Below are 12,204 nucleotides of genomic sequence, written 5' to 3'. Positions count from 1 at the left end.
ATTTCTCGATTCTGCATTTTTCGCAGGTAAAAAGATCAAGTCAATGACAACAATACTCAAAAAGGAGGTAAGCCGGCGATGCTTTAAAGACAAGTGAATTACTTGATTCTTATACTGAGTTCTATTCAAGTATTCAGTCGGTGGATATACAATAAATGTCCCGTGGGTATACAAGGAGTGTCCCATGGGCATACAATGAATGTCCCCTGGGTATATAATGGATGTCCCCTGGGTATACAATGAATGTCCCCTGGGTAAAACTGTTAACCTTGCTGTTTCTCTCTACAGAAAGGTCAGAACCTTGATCCATTTTTGCAGTCGTTCTTATCATCTACCGTAGAACCAACAAAAAGGAAGCCATTACCAAAGTTAGTCATTTTCTTCACGTTGATTTTGTTTTAAGCTATCAACCATAAATCTCAGACCGATCTTGCAAACTATCTGTATAATCACAGGCAACGAGCAGAGCCTCTCTTTCCAGTTTATCTTGTCACATGAGTCAAAAATAGTTAACAGAAACCAGTTGTTTTATTCACCTCTGGTTACTGGTGACTCGCACAAAAGAACAAAAACAAAAACAAATGCTCTTAGCTTAATGGAGCCTATTCAAGGTAAGCCAAAATTGTGCTATTTTATTGACGTGGTAAATATTGGGTATTATCTATTGTAGGGGTCTTCTAGATGAATCAAGAAGAGGCGAGGTACGCTTACATTTTAGACATGATTTTCTTCTCTCCATATCTGTTTTCTATATTTGATTAAGCGTTTTTGTGTAGATGGCTTTGAACTCGCTTTTACCAGCCCTCAGTGTTACACTTTCAAACAATTTTGTACTTTCGGTTTTGAAACCTTTTGATCATTTTAACGAGTTACATTTGATTGTTGAATTGCATCTAGGAGGGACTTTTTCCAGGAAGGAGAAAACCGGCATCGTAAGTATTGCGTGGTTCGCAAACCTTTCTTTTTATTCTCGAGAAGGACAACAACTTAAATGAACAATATTATGTAATAATTTTTTTGTTTTTTCCCCTTTTTAGGAGTAGTGCATTACGCTTGAAGGTAGAAGGTGAGTTTTTGATCCGTAATCTATTAGATTTTAAATCGCTTTGTTTGTTGTTTTTATTCGTATCTACATGGTGTAGCTCATGGGATCATAGTAGGACACGAGTTTTGGATAAAGCTGATAATCATCGAAATCTTTGTTGTTATGTAGCATCAGGGAAGCCGCAGATACCAGTGACCGGTGTCACCGATTACATCTTGTTCCTCGGTAAGTCATATAAAATTCGTTCTTTGAGCGTGTACAAAGTGAAGTGATTCATTGTCTTACTAATGGTTGGGCGAATTTAGCCATAGATTGCCAAAGTGCCAAACCACTGCGCGTGCTTTTTAGCTCGGTTTCTTGAAATAAGTCAAGTCGCAAACTATCTGTAATTATTGGCTCTGTAGCTCACGAAGAATTAGCCAAAACAGCCAACGAAGATTGATGTCGCTGCGATATTAGGGACCTTAAGAAACCACGACGGCGACGGCAACGAGGACGAGGAAAAACAAGAGATCTAATTGGCAGAACAATAGCTCAGCACGTGCATTTTGAAACTTTGTACATTTCGTAGCCGTCCTATGCAAAACAGCAACGTGAAATCGCCAAAATTTGCGTCGTCTGCGAACCGAAACCGCGATGGCAAATTATTTTAATATCCATTTGGAACTCAAAGGCTACTTTATACGTCGTGCTGAAGTTGAGCTATGGCGCTGTATGAGACAGTAAGCTCGTGCAGCCATTTTAGAAATTCTGACTAAGAGTAGAAATTCATTTTTGAATCGAAGTCTTCCTTGGCGTCGCCATCGTGGTTTCTTAAGGTCCCTATTTACAAACTTTTCTGGTGAATTTTCACCAGTCAAGCTATGTATCGTCATCTTTTTTTTCTTACAGCGCAACGTCTATTCAATGTTCCAGCCTGGTTATACAGCTTGTTAGTTTGTGGAAAAGTCGCATTTCAAGAGACTCTAGATGTTTACGCTGACAGGTGCCCATGAAACTTAACTTTAGGCAGGATATCAAGTAATTCTGTAAATGAGACTCACCGGCATAACTGCTAGAGCCCATTTCGGTTTCTCCCACAGTTCCACGGTAACTAGTCATACTCCTCGGGGGAGGAGAGAGGTTCTGTGAGAGTAAAGTGTGTTGCCCAAGAACACAACATACTGGCCCAGACAGAAATTGAATGTTCATGTTTCCATGTACAGTGAGTTCAAAACAATACAGCCTCCCCATTAGCTCAATAAATACAGCGCTGGACTATTTGTGCGGGAGGTCGAGGGTTCGAGCCCCGGCCGGACCAACACTCAGGGTCTTAAAATAATTGAGAAGAATATGCTACCTTTCTATAACATCAAGAAATGATTAGATATTCTATTCTTCTCGGATAGGGACGAATAAATGGAGGTCCCGTCTCCTGCAGGGTTAGGGGCAGGAGACGTTAATTTCCCAACGCACGAGATTACTGTGTGATGGATGTCCTCCCCTAGGGTGGGATGGGTGGGTAACAGGACCCCCGTTGATACCATTGTTTACTACACTGAAGGGGCTATCCTGTATGAATATAGATGTCTACTTCTACTTCTACAGAATGAGCCAACTCTCCCTCAACTCTTTCTCTTGTCTCAAACAAATAGAGTTATTTTGAAAGAGATGTTTCCCACAAAAAAGCGAATATTTCAATACCAGCAAAATCTGGTCACTCTCGTCCCCGTTGCCAACCTTACGTCCCTTTTTTTGTATCGCAGATATTTAGCTGGTAAAGTGGATTTGTTGACGAATGAACATCGCCTGGTTATGATAATTCATTTACTAAGAGGTGACAGAGAACTGCTGGTGTAGATCCATCTGATATTTTTGGAATTGTTTTCATGTGATATAAGCTCATCACGAACGCAAGTGAAGTCTCGACTGCCATCAAAACCTGGTGAAAGACACAAAGCCAAGAGGAAGAAAATTTACTTTTAAAAATTTTTAATTTGAATTATTTTACTTACTCAGAGGCACGCCTATGACATTTTTTTTCTTCTCTCGTAGATGCACTTTTCTTTGATGAAGATCCCCCACGGTAAACTAAAATGTCTTGAAATGCCATTTTTTAAACTAGTTTCATTGCATGCCAATTTAATTACTTGGTATTTATTTTAATTTCCTATGTACTATTACGTTTTTTCGTTGGTATGATTGACTTCTCTTTCTTTTTCCTAGAACGGATACACAGAAGTTAGAAAGACGCGAAAAGACTCTGAAGGAAATGCTCGAGTTCATACCAGGTTTGTTAGTTAACATACCAGGAGGCCACCCACCATAGGGGGTGGCTTTGGACAAAAAACACACCTCTATCCTTACTCCACCCAAATTGTACCTGAATCACCTACATGCTGCAGCGCACTAGTGTTAAACTTAGCTTAAGTGCACAATGTTTATTACTTGTCTACAGATATGGCCGTGCGTGTTGTTGGAGCTGATAGACATAAAGCTGGGATTAGTTCATTGTTTGAGCTCCTTCAGCAGCCCAGGTTGAACAAACAGGTTCGTGTGTTCATATGAGCTTTCAAATGAAGGAGTCGTTTGGTTAATGTAATAAAGTAGTTTCTCAACGTTCCGGAATGATAGGTATTTTGCGCCACGTCATGCTTTTAAAGTAGTTTGTTCCAGATGTTCACTATTTTATCAACTCCTTTTTGCCCAAAAAAAAGAAATAAAATAAAGCAGACTGATAGGAGAGCGACGGAAAATAAACTGCGGAATATTTGAGCATGACGTATCTAACAACGTTTTCTACAACCGAACGCTTGAAACTTATGAATAATTGCGGTGCAAGGCTAGTTTCAAAAATATTTACAGCCGTGTTTCTTTCCTGATATATTTTGGTTGTTTTGTGTTGAATATTGTTTTTGTCTTTTTAATTTTCACCTTATATGAGACAAGGAAGTCAATTTATGAATGTAAGGATGAAGAATTACATCATTCAATGAAAAGCCAGAGAACAAACAAAGGTTCCAAATCAAGGCAGATAGTTCAAAGTGAATATAAGAGACGATTCAGGAGCTGACTTGTTTATGAACCCAAGTATCCTAATCATGATGTAGCTTTTCGTTTGTCTCTTAGCTGACGTATGTTCTCCTGGATTGTTTGATGGCTGAGATTTTTCCAGAGCTGAAGGAGGTATGACACTTGCTCTTTCCTCGGTATCTTTCTTTCTTTTCTGCATCAAGCTAACATCTTAAGCTTAGATAGACCGTACGTTTTAGTCTAGAACTATTGTTTATTCACATTAAACGTGACACAATTTTCGACGTATGCAAAGACAAAGATTTTTATTTCTCTACGCTGACAGAAGCATAAAACTTATCAGTTAGTAACCAGTTCGCTAAATTCTCAGAATTGTTGCATTTCGATTTCCGCAGAGTGAGTTGTTTCCAGCAGAAGAGCTCCCAAGTCGCAAATGAATCAAAATATGTTAAAAAAGGGAAAATCAGTGAATGCAAGACAAACTGAGAAAAAGTTTCTCTTCTGAGTCAAGAAAAGAGGAAATAATTTCATTCGGAAGAGTAACTTTTAAAATGTGTAGATATTTACGTAACAGAAATGAAATTTAGTCATCAAAAGCTATGATAAAAATGTGGTAATTTGTATGTTTCTTTTATTTAAAAGTTTTCCACAAAATACAGGAAAGATTGAATCACTAAATTAATAAAATTATTTTTTGAAAAGTTTGTGATTGCTTCAGTCTCTTTTTTTGTGATCAGTCACTGTGTAAGCAAAATAAATTGTCATGCGAAAGTAACATCCACAATAATGTTTTCTTTTATTTGTTTTAACGAAAATGCAACTATTTTTATTCTTTTCGTATTTAATCATGAAACATATGGCAGTGTGGTCGTCCACCATTACAGGAAGGTATTAACTTGTTGTTACTGGTGTATTGTTGCATAGTTAAACAGCGAAGACAGTATACCTTTCCTATGATATTTTAACTTTACATTGACACACAATATGAGAACTCCCTCTATTCATCGTCGGTGGCCATAACCTCTGATTTTGATAGAAATGCTGAATTCAGGTGAAAATGGGTTCTGAAATGCTGAGATGATCGGCATGGAGACAAAAGGTTGTTCTAAATATAACACTGTATATGTTTGCCTCGCTTATTTAACTCGGCCTCGTTCTGCAGGAGATAAGAGCAGGCAATTACGTTAACCCTTCTCGAGGCACATATTGTAAGTTTTCCTTCTGGAGGAGAAATATATCATTAAGAGAATTTGGGCTGACCTTAAATTAATCTTTGTCTTGATGTTTTTCTTTCTGGTTGATCAAAGTTTTGCTCCCGCCACTAGAAAGTGAAAAGAGCCAGGAGCACATCGCTAATCATCCAGCACAAATAAATATTAAACATGGCAAAGGGTCTTCAGGATTATAAACACATCAGTCTTGTTCCTCGGGAGTGAGAAGAAAAAAAAACATAGACCTGGATAAATAAATGAGTCAACCTCCCGCATTTATAACAACTCGCCAGATGCTTTACCACCAATTATAAAGAAATAATGCACATGGAGCAACGAGGTTCAAATGATGAAAAAAATACCTATATCTTATTAAACGTTTTGTTGTGTAGTATCGCTGAGTATTTTTACGAGTTGTGCCGTATTTTGACGAGCCCGTAGGGCTCGTCAAAATACAAATAAAGAGTAAAAATACTCAGCGATACTACACAACAAAACGTCTAATAAGTTATTTATTATCCAACACGCCAAACTGTTATTTCAGTGCGGGCGAATTTCGCGGATATTTATCTACGGGGAGTGCGTGACAAAAGTATGCGAAGCGGAACGGAATTGGCGCGTTGACGTGTTGCTGTATTTTTTTTTCTTCAATAAATGAAGAAATTTCCAGGTCGTCTAGCTGTTTTTCTTCGTTTGATTCATCTAATAAACTTGGATGTATATTTGCTAGCCATTCTGACTCTTCGTCGTCAGAAATGTGAATCAAATTGTCCGCCATTTTTTTTTCGTAACTACAGTTCAATTCTTCGCTTGCGCGGTGCGAGAAAACCTGTTTAACCGGTACTCTACAGTACAAATACCGCGTGATATTTGTACTCGTCTATGGCGTTATTTGTACTCTACGAAGTGTAGTTGGATAATAATTAAGGTTATATAACAAACACACAACGGGTCTTCAGCAATTTTCAAATAGGTTTCATTACTTTCGGAAATTGTTATTTTTCCAGACCAAATCGAACTCACTTAAACCAATCAGAAATCAGTAGTTTACCCACAACGTATATAGCACATTTACTTACCTATCAAGTGTACATTTGCATTGGTAACTCACCGATTACCGCAGATTTTATTTCCTTCAAGATCTCTTAAAAGGTTTTACTTTGAAGCCTGAGCGTCGGGAACTTTTTTCTTTCGTAAGCAAACAATCGGCACTCCGTGTAGTTGTGTTGAAAATAAGTTTGGCTCTTATGCAAATTTGTATTAGCTGTGAGCGGGAGAGAAAACGAAATTACATTATCTAAAGGATAAAGCAACAAGAACCGATTTGTGCACTTCAAATAACTCCATTAAATGATGACAGAAGGTGAAGACCCACTATATTTATCTTACGTTGTGAACTGCATTCTCAATGCCTTCTCGTCGTATGCCGCAATCATGTTGAACAGTTTAACTATCCACACACTGAGAAGAACGCCGTCGTTACCGAAGCCTCTGAAAACATTACTGCTGAGTCTTGCAGTTTCTGATCTTGGAGTTGGTTTGCTAGCTCAACCTCTTTATATCGCAGTTCTTTTAAAAGTGGATCAAAGACATGGAAGACAATCTACTTAACGAGATCTTCGACGTGATCACGAGTGTATTTTATTACGCTTCGTTTCTGGGTCTCATAGCTTTAAGTTTAGACAGATTCCTGGCTGTTCATCTTCATCTCAGATATCAAGAACTTGTGACTCACAAACGTGTCGTTGGTTTGGTCATTTCAATCTGGCTTTTGAGCACATTTCTTTCTTCACTTTTGTTGTGGCTATCGAGTGACTTTGTAATTGACTTATTGGAAATTACTATCTTCACTTGCTGTTTTGTTAGTGTGACACTTTTTTATGTCAAAATTTATAACACTGTACGACGCCTTGAAATCCAAATGCGAGCTCTGCACCTAGGGCAAGCTGGTCAGAATCAAAATGGCGAAATGTACCTTTATTTCTCGAGGCTGAAGAAATCTGCTCTGAGCACATTCTATGTATATGTGGTATTTATGATCTGTTACTTTCCAGACTATTGTAATGCCATCCTGAATGTGTTACGGAGTGAACCAAACATGTTTTTAGAAGGTTTGGATTTGTTCACTTTTACTCTTGTGTTTACAAATTCTTCTGTTAATCCTGTTATTTACTGCTTAAGGATAAAACACATTCGACACACTATAGTGGACATACTTCGAAATATATTTCGGAATGTTTATGGAATTCACAGCTGATGGAACATGGAGAAGTTTCACAAAGAGAAAGTGAAGCTGTAACATTTTGATGTTAATTTGAAGTTTGTTAGTTCTTCATGAAGTTTATCCTGATGTATGTCAACCATTCGCTGGTGTATTCGAACCTGTCAGGTAGTTAGAAATACAAACATCGGTTAAAATCATGATCTCATTGGTTACATGTCGGCCTAGCGGAGTGGAACTGTAATCTAGGTCTCAATATACCACACAGGTAAATAGAGCTTCTCGCACGCACTGATTGGTTGGTTGAAAAGTGATTAACAAGTGCTATTCACCTTCGAGCAGCAGATAAGGCAAAATCGCGCGTCGAGAGTTCAATATCTGATTAATTTTCGGTGTACTGACAGAATAAACAAATAATTTTTTGCTTCAGTGTGGTAAATAGTCCGGATAATCGAAAATATGAAAATTAATAAGATAGAAATGTAAACAAAAGGTATACAGCAAAGAAAACATCATTTTAATTGTGATAGCTACACAGCTTGTATGTATTAACAAATAACGCATCAGAATATTTCTTTGTCTCGTCGCACTTGCGAATTTTGAAAAGCGCACAGGATAATACGCTGTTTTAACAGCCTTTTGAAAGGATTAGTGGGCTTTTTGCGACTCTAAGTTTTCAAGGTCACAACTAATTAATATCATGAAAAACTGGGACCAGAGAAAAAAGTCCGGATAGTCGAATTGTCCGGATAATCGAGGTCCGGATAATCAAGGTCCGGATAATCGAGGTCCGGATAATCGAATTGTCCGGATAATCGAGGTCCGGATAATCGAGGTTCGACTGTATAGACACATTCAGTGGAGTTCATAGTGTAATAATACACACGAAAAAAATCCGCGCTTCTGATTGGCTGCAAACGAGTGCCTTTTTCATGTAAAACGAATTCTTAGTCGTAGCGGCAGTGCAAATTGCAAAACGAGCGCTCGTGCTGTCAAAAGTTCGAATTTCTTGAACTTCTGTGATCCTTTTATTATGTAAATTTTTAATAACTAATGACATGATTTCTCGTAAAACATGGAGTAACGGTAATATCTCAGAGACTCAGCTTAACCCATATCGTCTATTAGTGGATTATTAGGGTGATACCCTGTGGGGGGAGGGGTAATAGACTATTGAGCGAAACAAACAAACATTTAGCAACAAGCTGCTAAAAGACTTATTTCACTACAAAAAAAAAAAGAATAAAATGAAAAATAAAAAATTAGAAATTATATCTTTGACGTTAACTGGAACTAGTTAACATTTGTTCACCGAAGTGGAGGTGAATTATTATTTTGGTATAGGAGAGGATAAGGTGTAAGTAATTCAATCGAAACTAAAATGAGACAAAAATTCATAGGTGTATAAACGAATATCTATTTATCTTTTCAATACTCTCACAGAATCACTCAGTGTACTTACAAAAATAATCTTTCAGCAAAATACGAAATCAACACCTTTAAGTGGCCATGTTAAGCAGGAGATGCTCCTAATTTATCGTCTTTACGTGTCATATTCCTATTTCAAAGTTTAAAATAGGCTTGTTTTTCTTTTTCGTTTTTAGAGTTATCTGATTAAAGACCCTCTAGCTAAGTAATTGGCGTTCGTTTGAATCAATTTCCGGGTAACTTATCGCTAAAAAAATATATAATAAAACAAAAACAATAGCTGTTAACGTCATCGGTCACCCCCTGAGGGTCCCCCAGAGGAACACATAGCCTCTTCACACAGAGAACAACTTACAAATCTAGTTGAGGACTTATATTGAATACCCAACATTTGAAAAAATGCACAGAACTTAATCTAGAAAGTTTTTTTATTCAAAATATGCTAGATTTTTGGCTTAATTTGTTGAATGGTTCAAGTTCGATTTTATCATTATTATAGCTCGTCACTCAAACCGCACTTTTGAATGATTGCTCATCAGCAGTCGATTCCGGTAACATTTTTGAAGCTCTCAATAGAAATCTCAGTAGCATTCCCACCCACTGATTACAGGTGATGCCTGGCGCAGGTCAGCAGTATTGTTTGTGACATGGTCTAATGCGGAAGCAAAGCGTCGTACTGTAAAACCAAGACCTCACAGCGGTTTTTTTTTTTTACACTAAAAATATAAATTCGATTTATCTGTATTCGCTTGGAGGAGCCCTTTATCGATTTTTTGAACTGCTAAGTTCCTCTATCGTGTACTAGAGGTGGAAAAAAGTGTTGAAGCTTCGAAGAAATTAAATTCCTCTTCACTGGATGATTATGACATTTAAATATCAGAACGACTAATAATTGAGTTTACACTCTCCAGAAGACTGCCATGGAAGGGAGCAGGTGATCTGTTTGAGGAAATTCAACTAAACAGCAGTGAAATGACGGAAATTTCTAAGTGTCAAACATTTGTCAACAGACTCAGTCATGATAGGCGATTTCAAGCCTTTGTTCGGTAACAAGTAAAAAAAAATAATAATTATTGATAATTAAAGCTTGCAGAATATGTCCAATTGAAAATTGTAGCTGTATTGAAAATGCCGAGGAGTGTCTTGGAGCAGTTACGTATGAAATTAATCACAAAATAGCCCGGATCTGTTTTTTTTAGAGGTAACACCTCAAAAGTACCCAATATTCATTTTTAATAATACTTCATGGACCTTGAAAGGTAGTTTTGCGGCTTGCATCGAACGGAAATTTATGTGACCCAGAAATATCTGTTTTATACTCTTTTTAGGATGAGCTTTTATAAACAATCTACTAATTTCGATGAAGTTCAAGGAAGTTGAGTGGGTGTTGATTTTGACAGATTGCTTGTCAATAGACATGGTAAACCCTTTTGTCAAAGGTGACATATATTATTAGTAGAAAACTAGAAGCCATCCACTTTTAATATTGCCATCCGTTTTCTAGCCAAGGTAGTTACATTCTAATTTGAATGCTGCTAACAGATCTAAGTCGTAAACTTACGACTCGAAATTTTGAAAAGCAGGATTTATATTCCCAATTTACTGATTTTAACTCGCTGAGATCAAACTCGTGAGGCCCTCTTAACAGTCTCTGTTTTCAAACGCCTTAACAATTTCTTAGATTCGGAACCAAATTTGGAAGGTGAGTATTTACACAGTATAACTAATGATCCTATGGCAACCGAGCTTGATAAGAAGTTTTGCCAGAATTTGGTGCCTTATCGCCCTTCTGACCTTGCATTGGTTGTAATGAGAGTCACACAAAGTTCTAACTAAAGCTTATTTAAAAATTTTCACTATTTATCATGTAATTATATTGTTAGTGACTCTTTTAACTTCCCCACCATGGCCACTGGGAAAACTGAGAGGTAATAATCTTAAAGGCATTACACAAACATAACGTATATGAATAGAAACTAAACTCAGGCATAAAATATCACATCATGCAACTCGGCAATCACTACAACCCGGATCCGAAAGGATTATTTTTCCAGATCTCTGGCATATCCATCAAATGATTCCGTCCATGCAAGTACTTTTGCTACCGACAACAACTGATGTAATCAAAAGCTCTTAAAGCAATAAGCAAATTCATTCATATTTGTGTGCTAACCAAAAGATGGAATATGTTGTGCGGAGGAAACCACAATCGCCTACACTTCAATTATATTATTCGACGGGCCAGTTAAAATCAACGGCTGTGGTTGAGAATAATTTTACTTCCCCCATTGGCCACGAGCATGCGTAAAGAAATAAAAGGCATGTCCTTTCTTTTTGATGCAGTATACTTACGAGTGGTTCTTGTCCAAAATTCAATTGTTACACTAAAGGCGGCAGGAAGTCACTACTTGCTAAGATAATGGAACAATCCACAACTTGGAAATTCTACTTGTTTCGGAGCTTTGTCAACTTGCAATGACCTTTGGTTAGTTTTAATACATTCATTGAGCTTAATTCTTTGTAGACTTGAAATCAGTTGTCTTAAAGAGCATCGACCATATCTTTAGTGGTTTATATCATTCTATACATGGTTTTTTGCATTTGTATCTTGTATTTATTATATAATTTTTTTAGTTGGAGGGCCAATGAATTGTAAATCTTTGTGATTATCATCATGATCTTGTGCTATTTCTTAACTAACCAAGGCATTTCCGTATTACCTACTGAAAATAGTCAACGGCTATGTGGTACGGCGCCTAATTGACCTTCCTCTTGTAGAATAACCTTCAGAATTTTGTCAACCCACTGATCGGACAAAATACAGGGAAGAGTCACGTTCTCATTTAAATACAACTGCTCAAGCGGATCGATCAGAGAATCATCATAGTTGATAATTATTATGCTGACGAACTGATCAGGGGCTGATACTCGTAGGTAAACCTTACATTTTTAATATGCATTAAAAAGGTACGCGATAACAACACAAGAAAAAGGAAGAAAAAAAAAACAATCATCTAAGAGTGGGTAGCATGTCTGTACGAGAAACACACTACGAGGCTTAAGCACACATTCACGGTGAACGTTATCGATTTTTTAATATGAATTCAGTCGACAGGCTATTACACTTAAGGGCCATTCTGTCTTTAAAAAGAACAATACGCAGTTAAAACCCAGAAACTCTCAAAACAACGCAAGAAAAAGGAAGAAAAAAAAACAATCATCTAAGATTGGGTAGCGTGTCTGTACGAGAAACACACTACGAGGCTTAAGCACACATTCACGGTGAA

At 37.3% G+C, this 12,204-nt stretch overlaps 2 protein-coding genes and 1 pseudogene across 2 annotated transcripts in view; all 3 read left to right on the top strand.

Annotated features, from left to right (window-relative positions):
* LOC111324731 (alpha-L-fucosidase) overlaps positions 1-12,204 on the top strand; it is a 78,084-nt gene that overhangs the window by 571 nt on the left and 65,309 nt on the right. The window lies entirely within an intron of this gene.
* Positions 11-4,761, top strand: LOC148721433 (sorting nexin-14-like). Its single transcript, XM_088734986.1, has 13 exons — positions 11-67; positions 289-368; positions 671-701; positions 898-932; positions 1,038-1,066; positions 1,214-1,270; positions 1,937-2,030; positions 2,791-2,861; positions 3,080-3,110; positions 3,251-3,315; positions 3,483-3,574; positions 4,154-4,210; positions 4,453-4,761. Exons 1-13 carry the CDS (start codon positions 44-46, stop codon positions 4,492-4,494), a joined length of 708 nt encoding a protein of 235 aa, XP_088591112.1. The 5' UTR covers positions 11-43; the 3' UTR covers positions 4,495-4,761.
* Positions 5,654-7,918, top strand: LOC148721432 (adenosine receptor A3-like; annotated as a pseudogene).

The sequence above is a fragment of the Stylophora pistillata genome, chromosome 10 (genome assembly GCF_964205215.1).
Source record: "Stylophora pistillata chromosome 10, jaStyPist1.2, whole genome shotgun sequence".
Taxonomy (NCBI): Eukaryota; Metazoa; Cnidaria; class Anthozoa; order Scleractinia; family Pocilloporidae; genus Stylophora; species Stylophora pistillata.
Note: the sequence above shows the minus strand (reverse complement) of the source record. Positions and strands in the feature narration are given on the sequence as shown.

Coding starts and splice junctions, on each gene's coding strand:
- LOC148721433 (XM_088734986.1), top strand. CDS start 44: ATGACAACAATACTCAAAAAGGAG. Junction 369..670: donor AAAAGGAAGCCATTACCAAA/GTTAGTCATTTT, acceptor TATCTATTGTAG/GGGTCTTCTAGATGAATCAA. Junction 3,316..3,482: donor AATGCTCGAGTTCATACCAG/GTTTGTTAGTTA, acceptor ACTTGTCTACAG/ATATGGCCGTGCGTGTTGTT.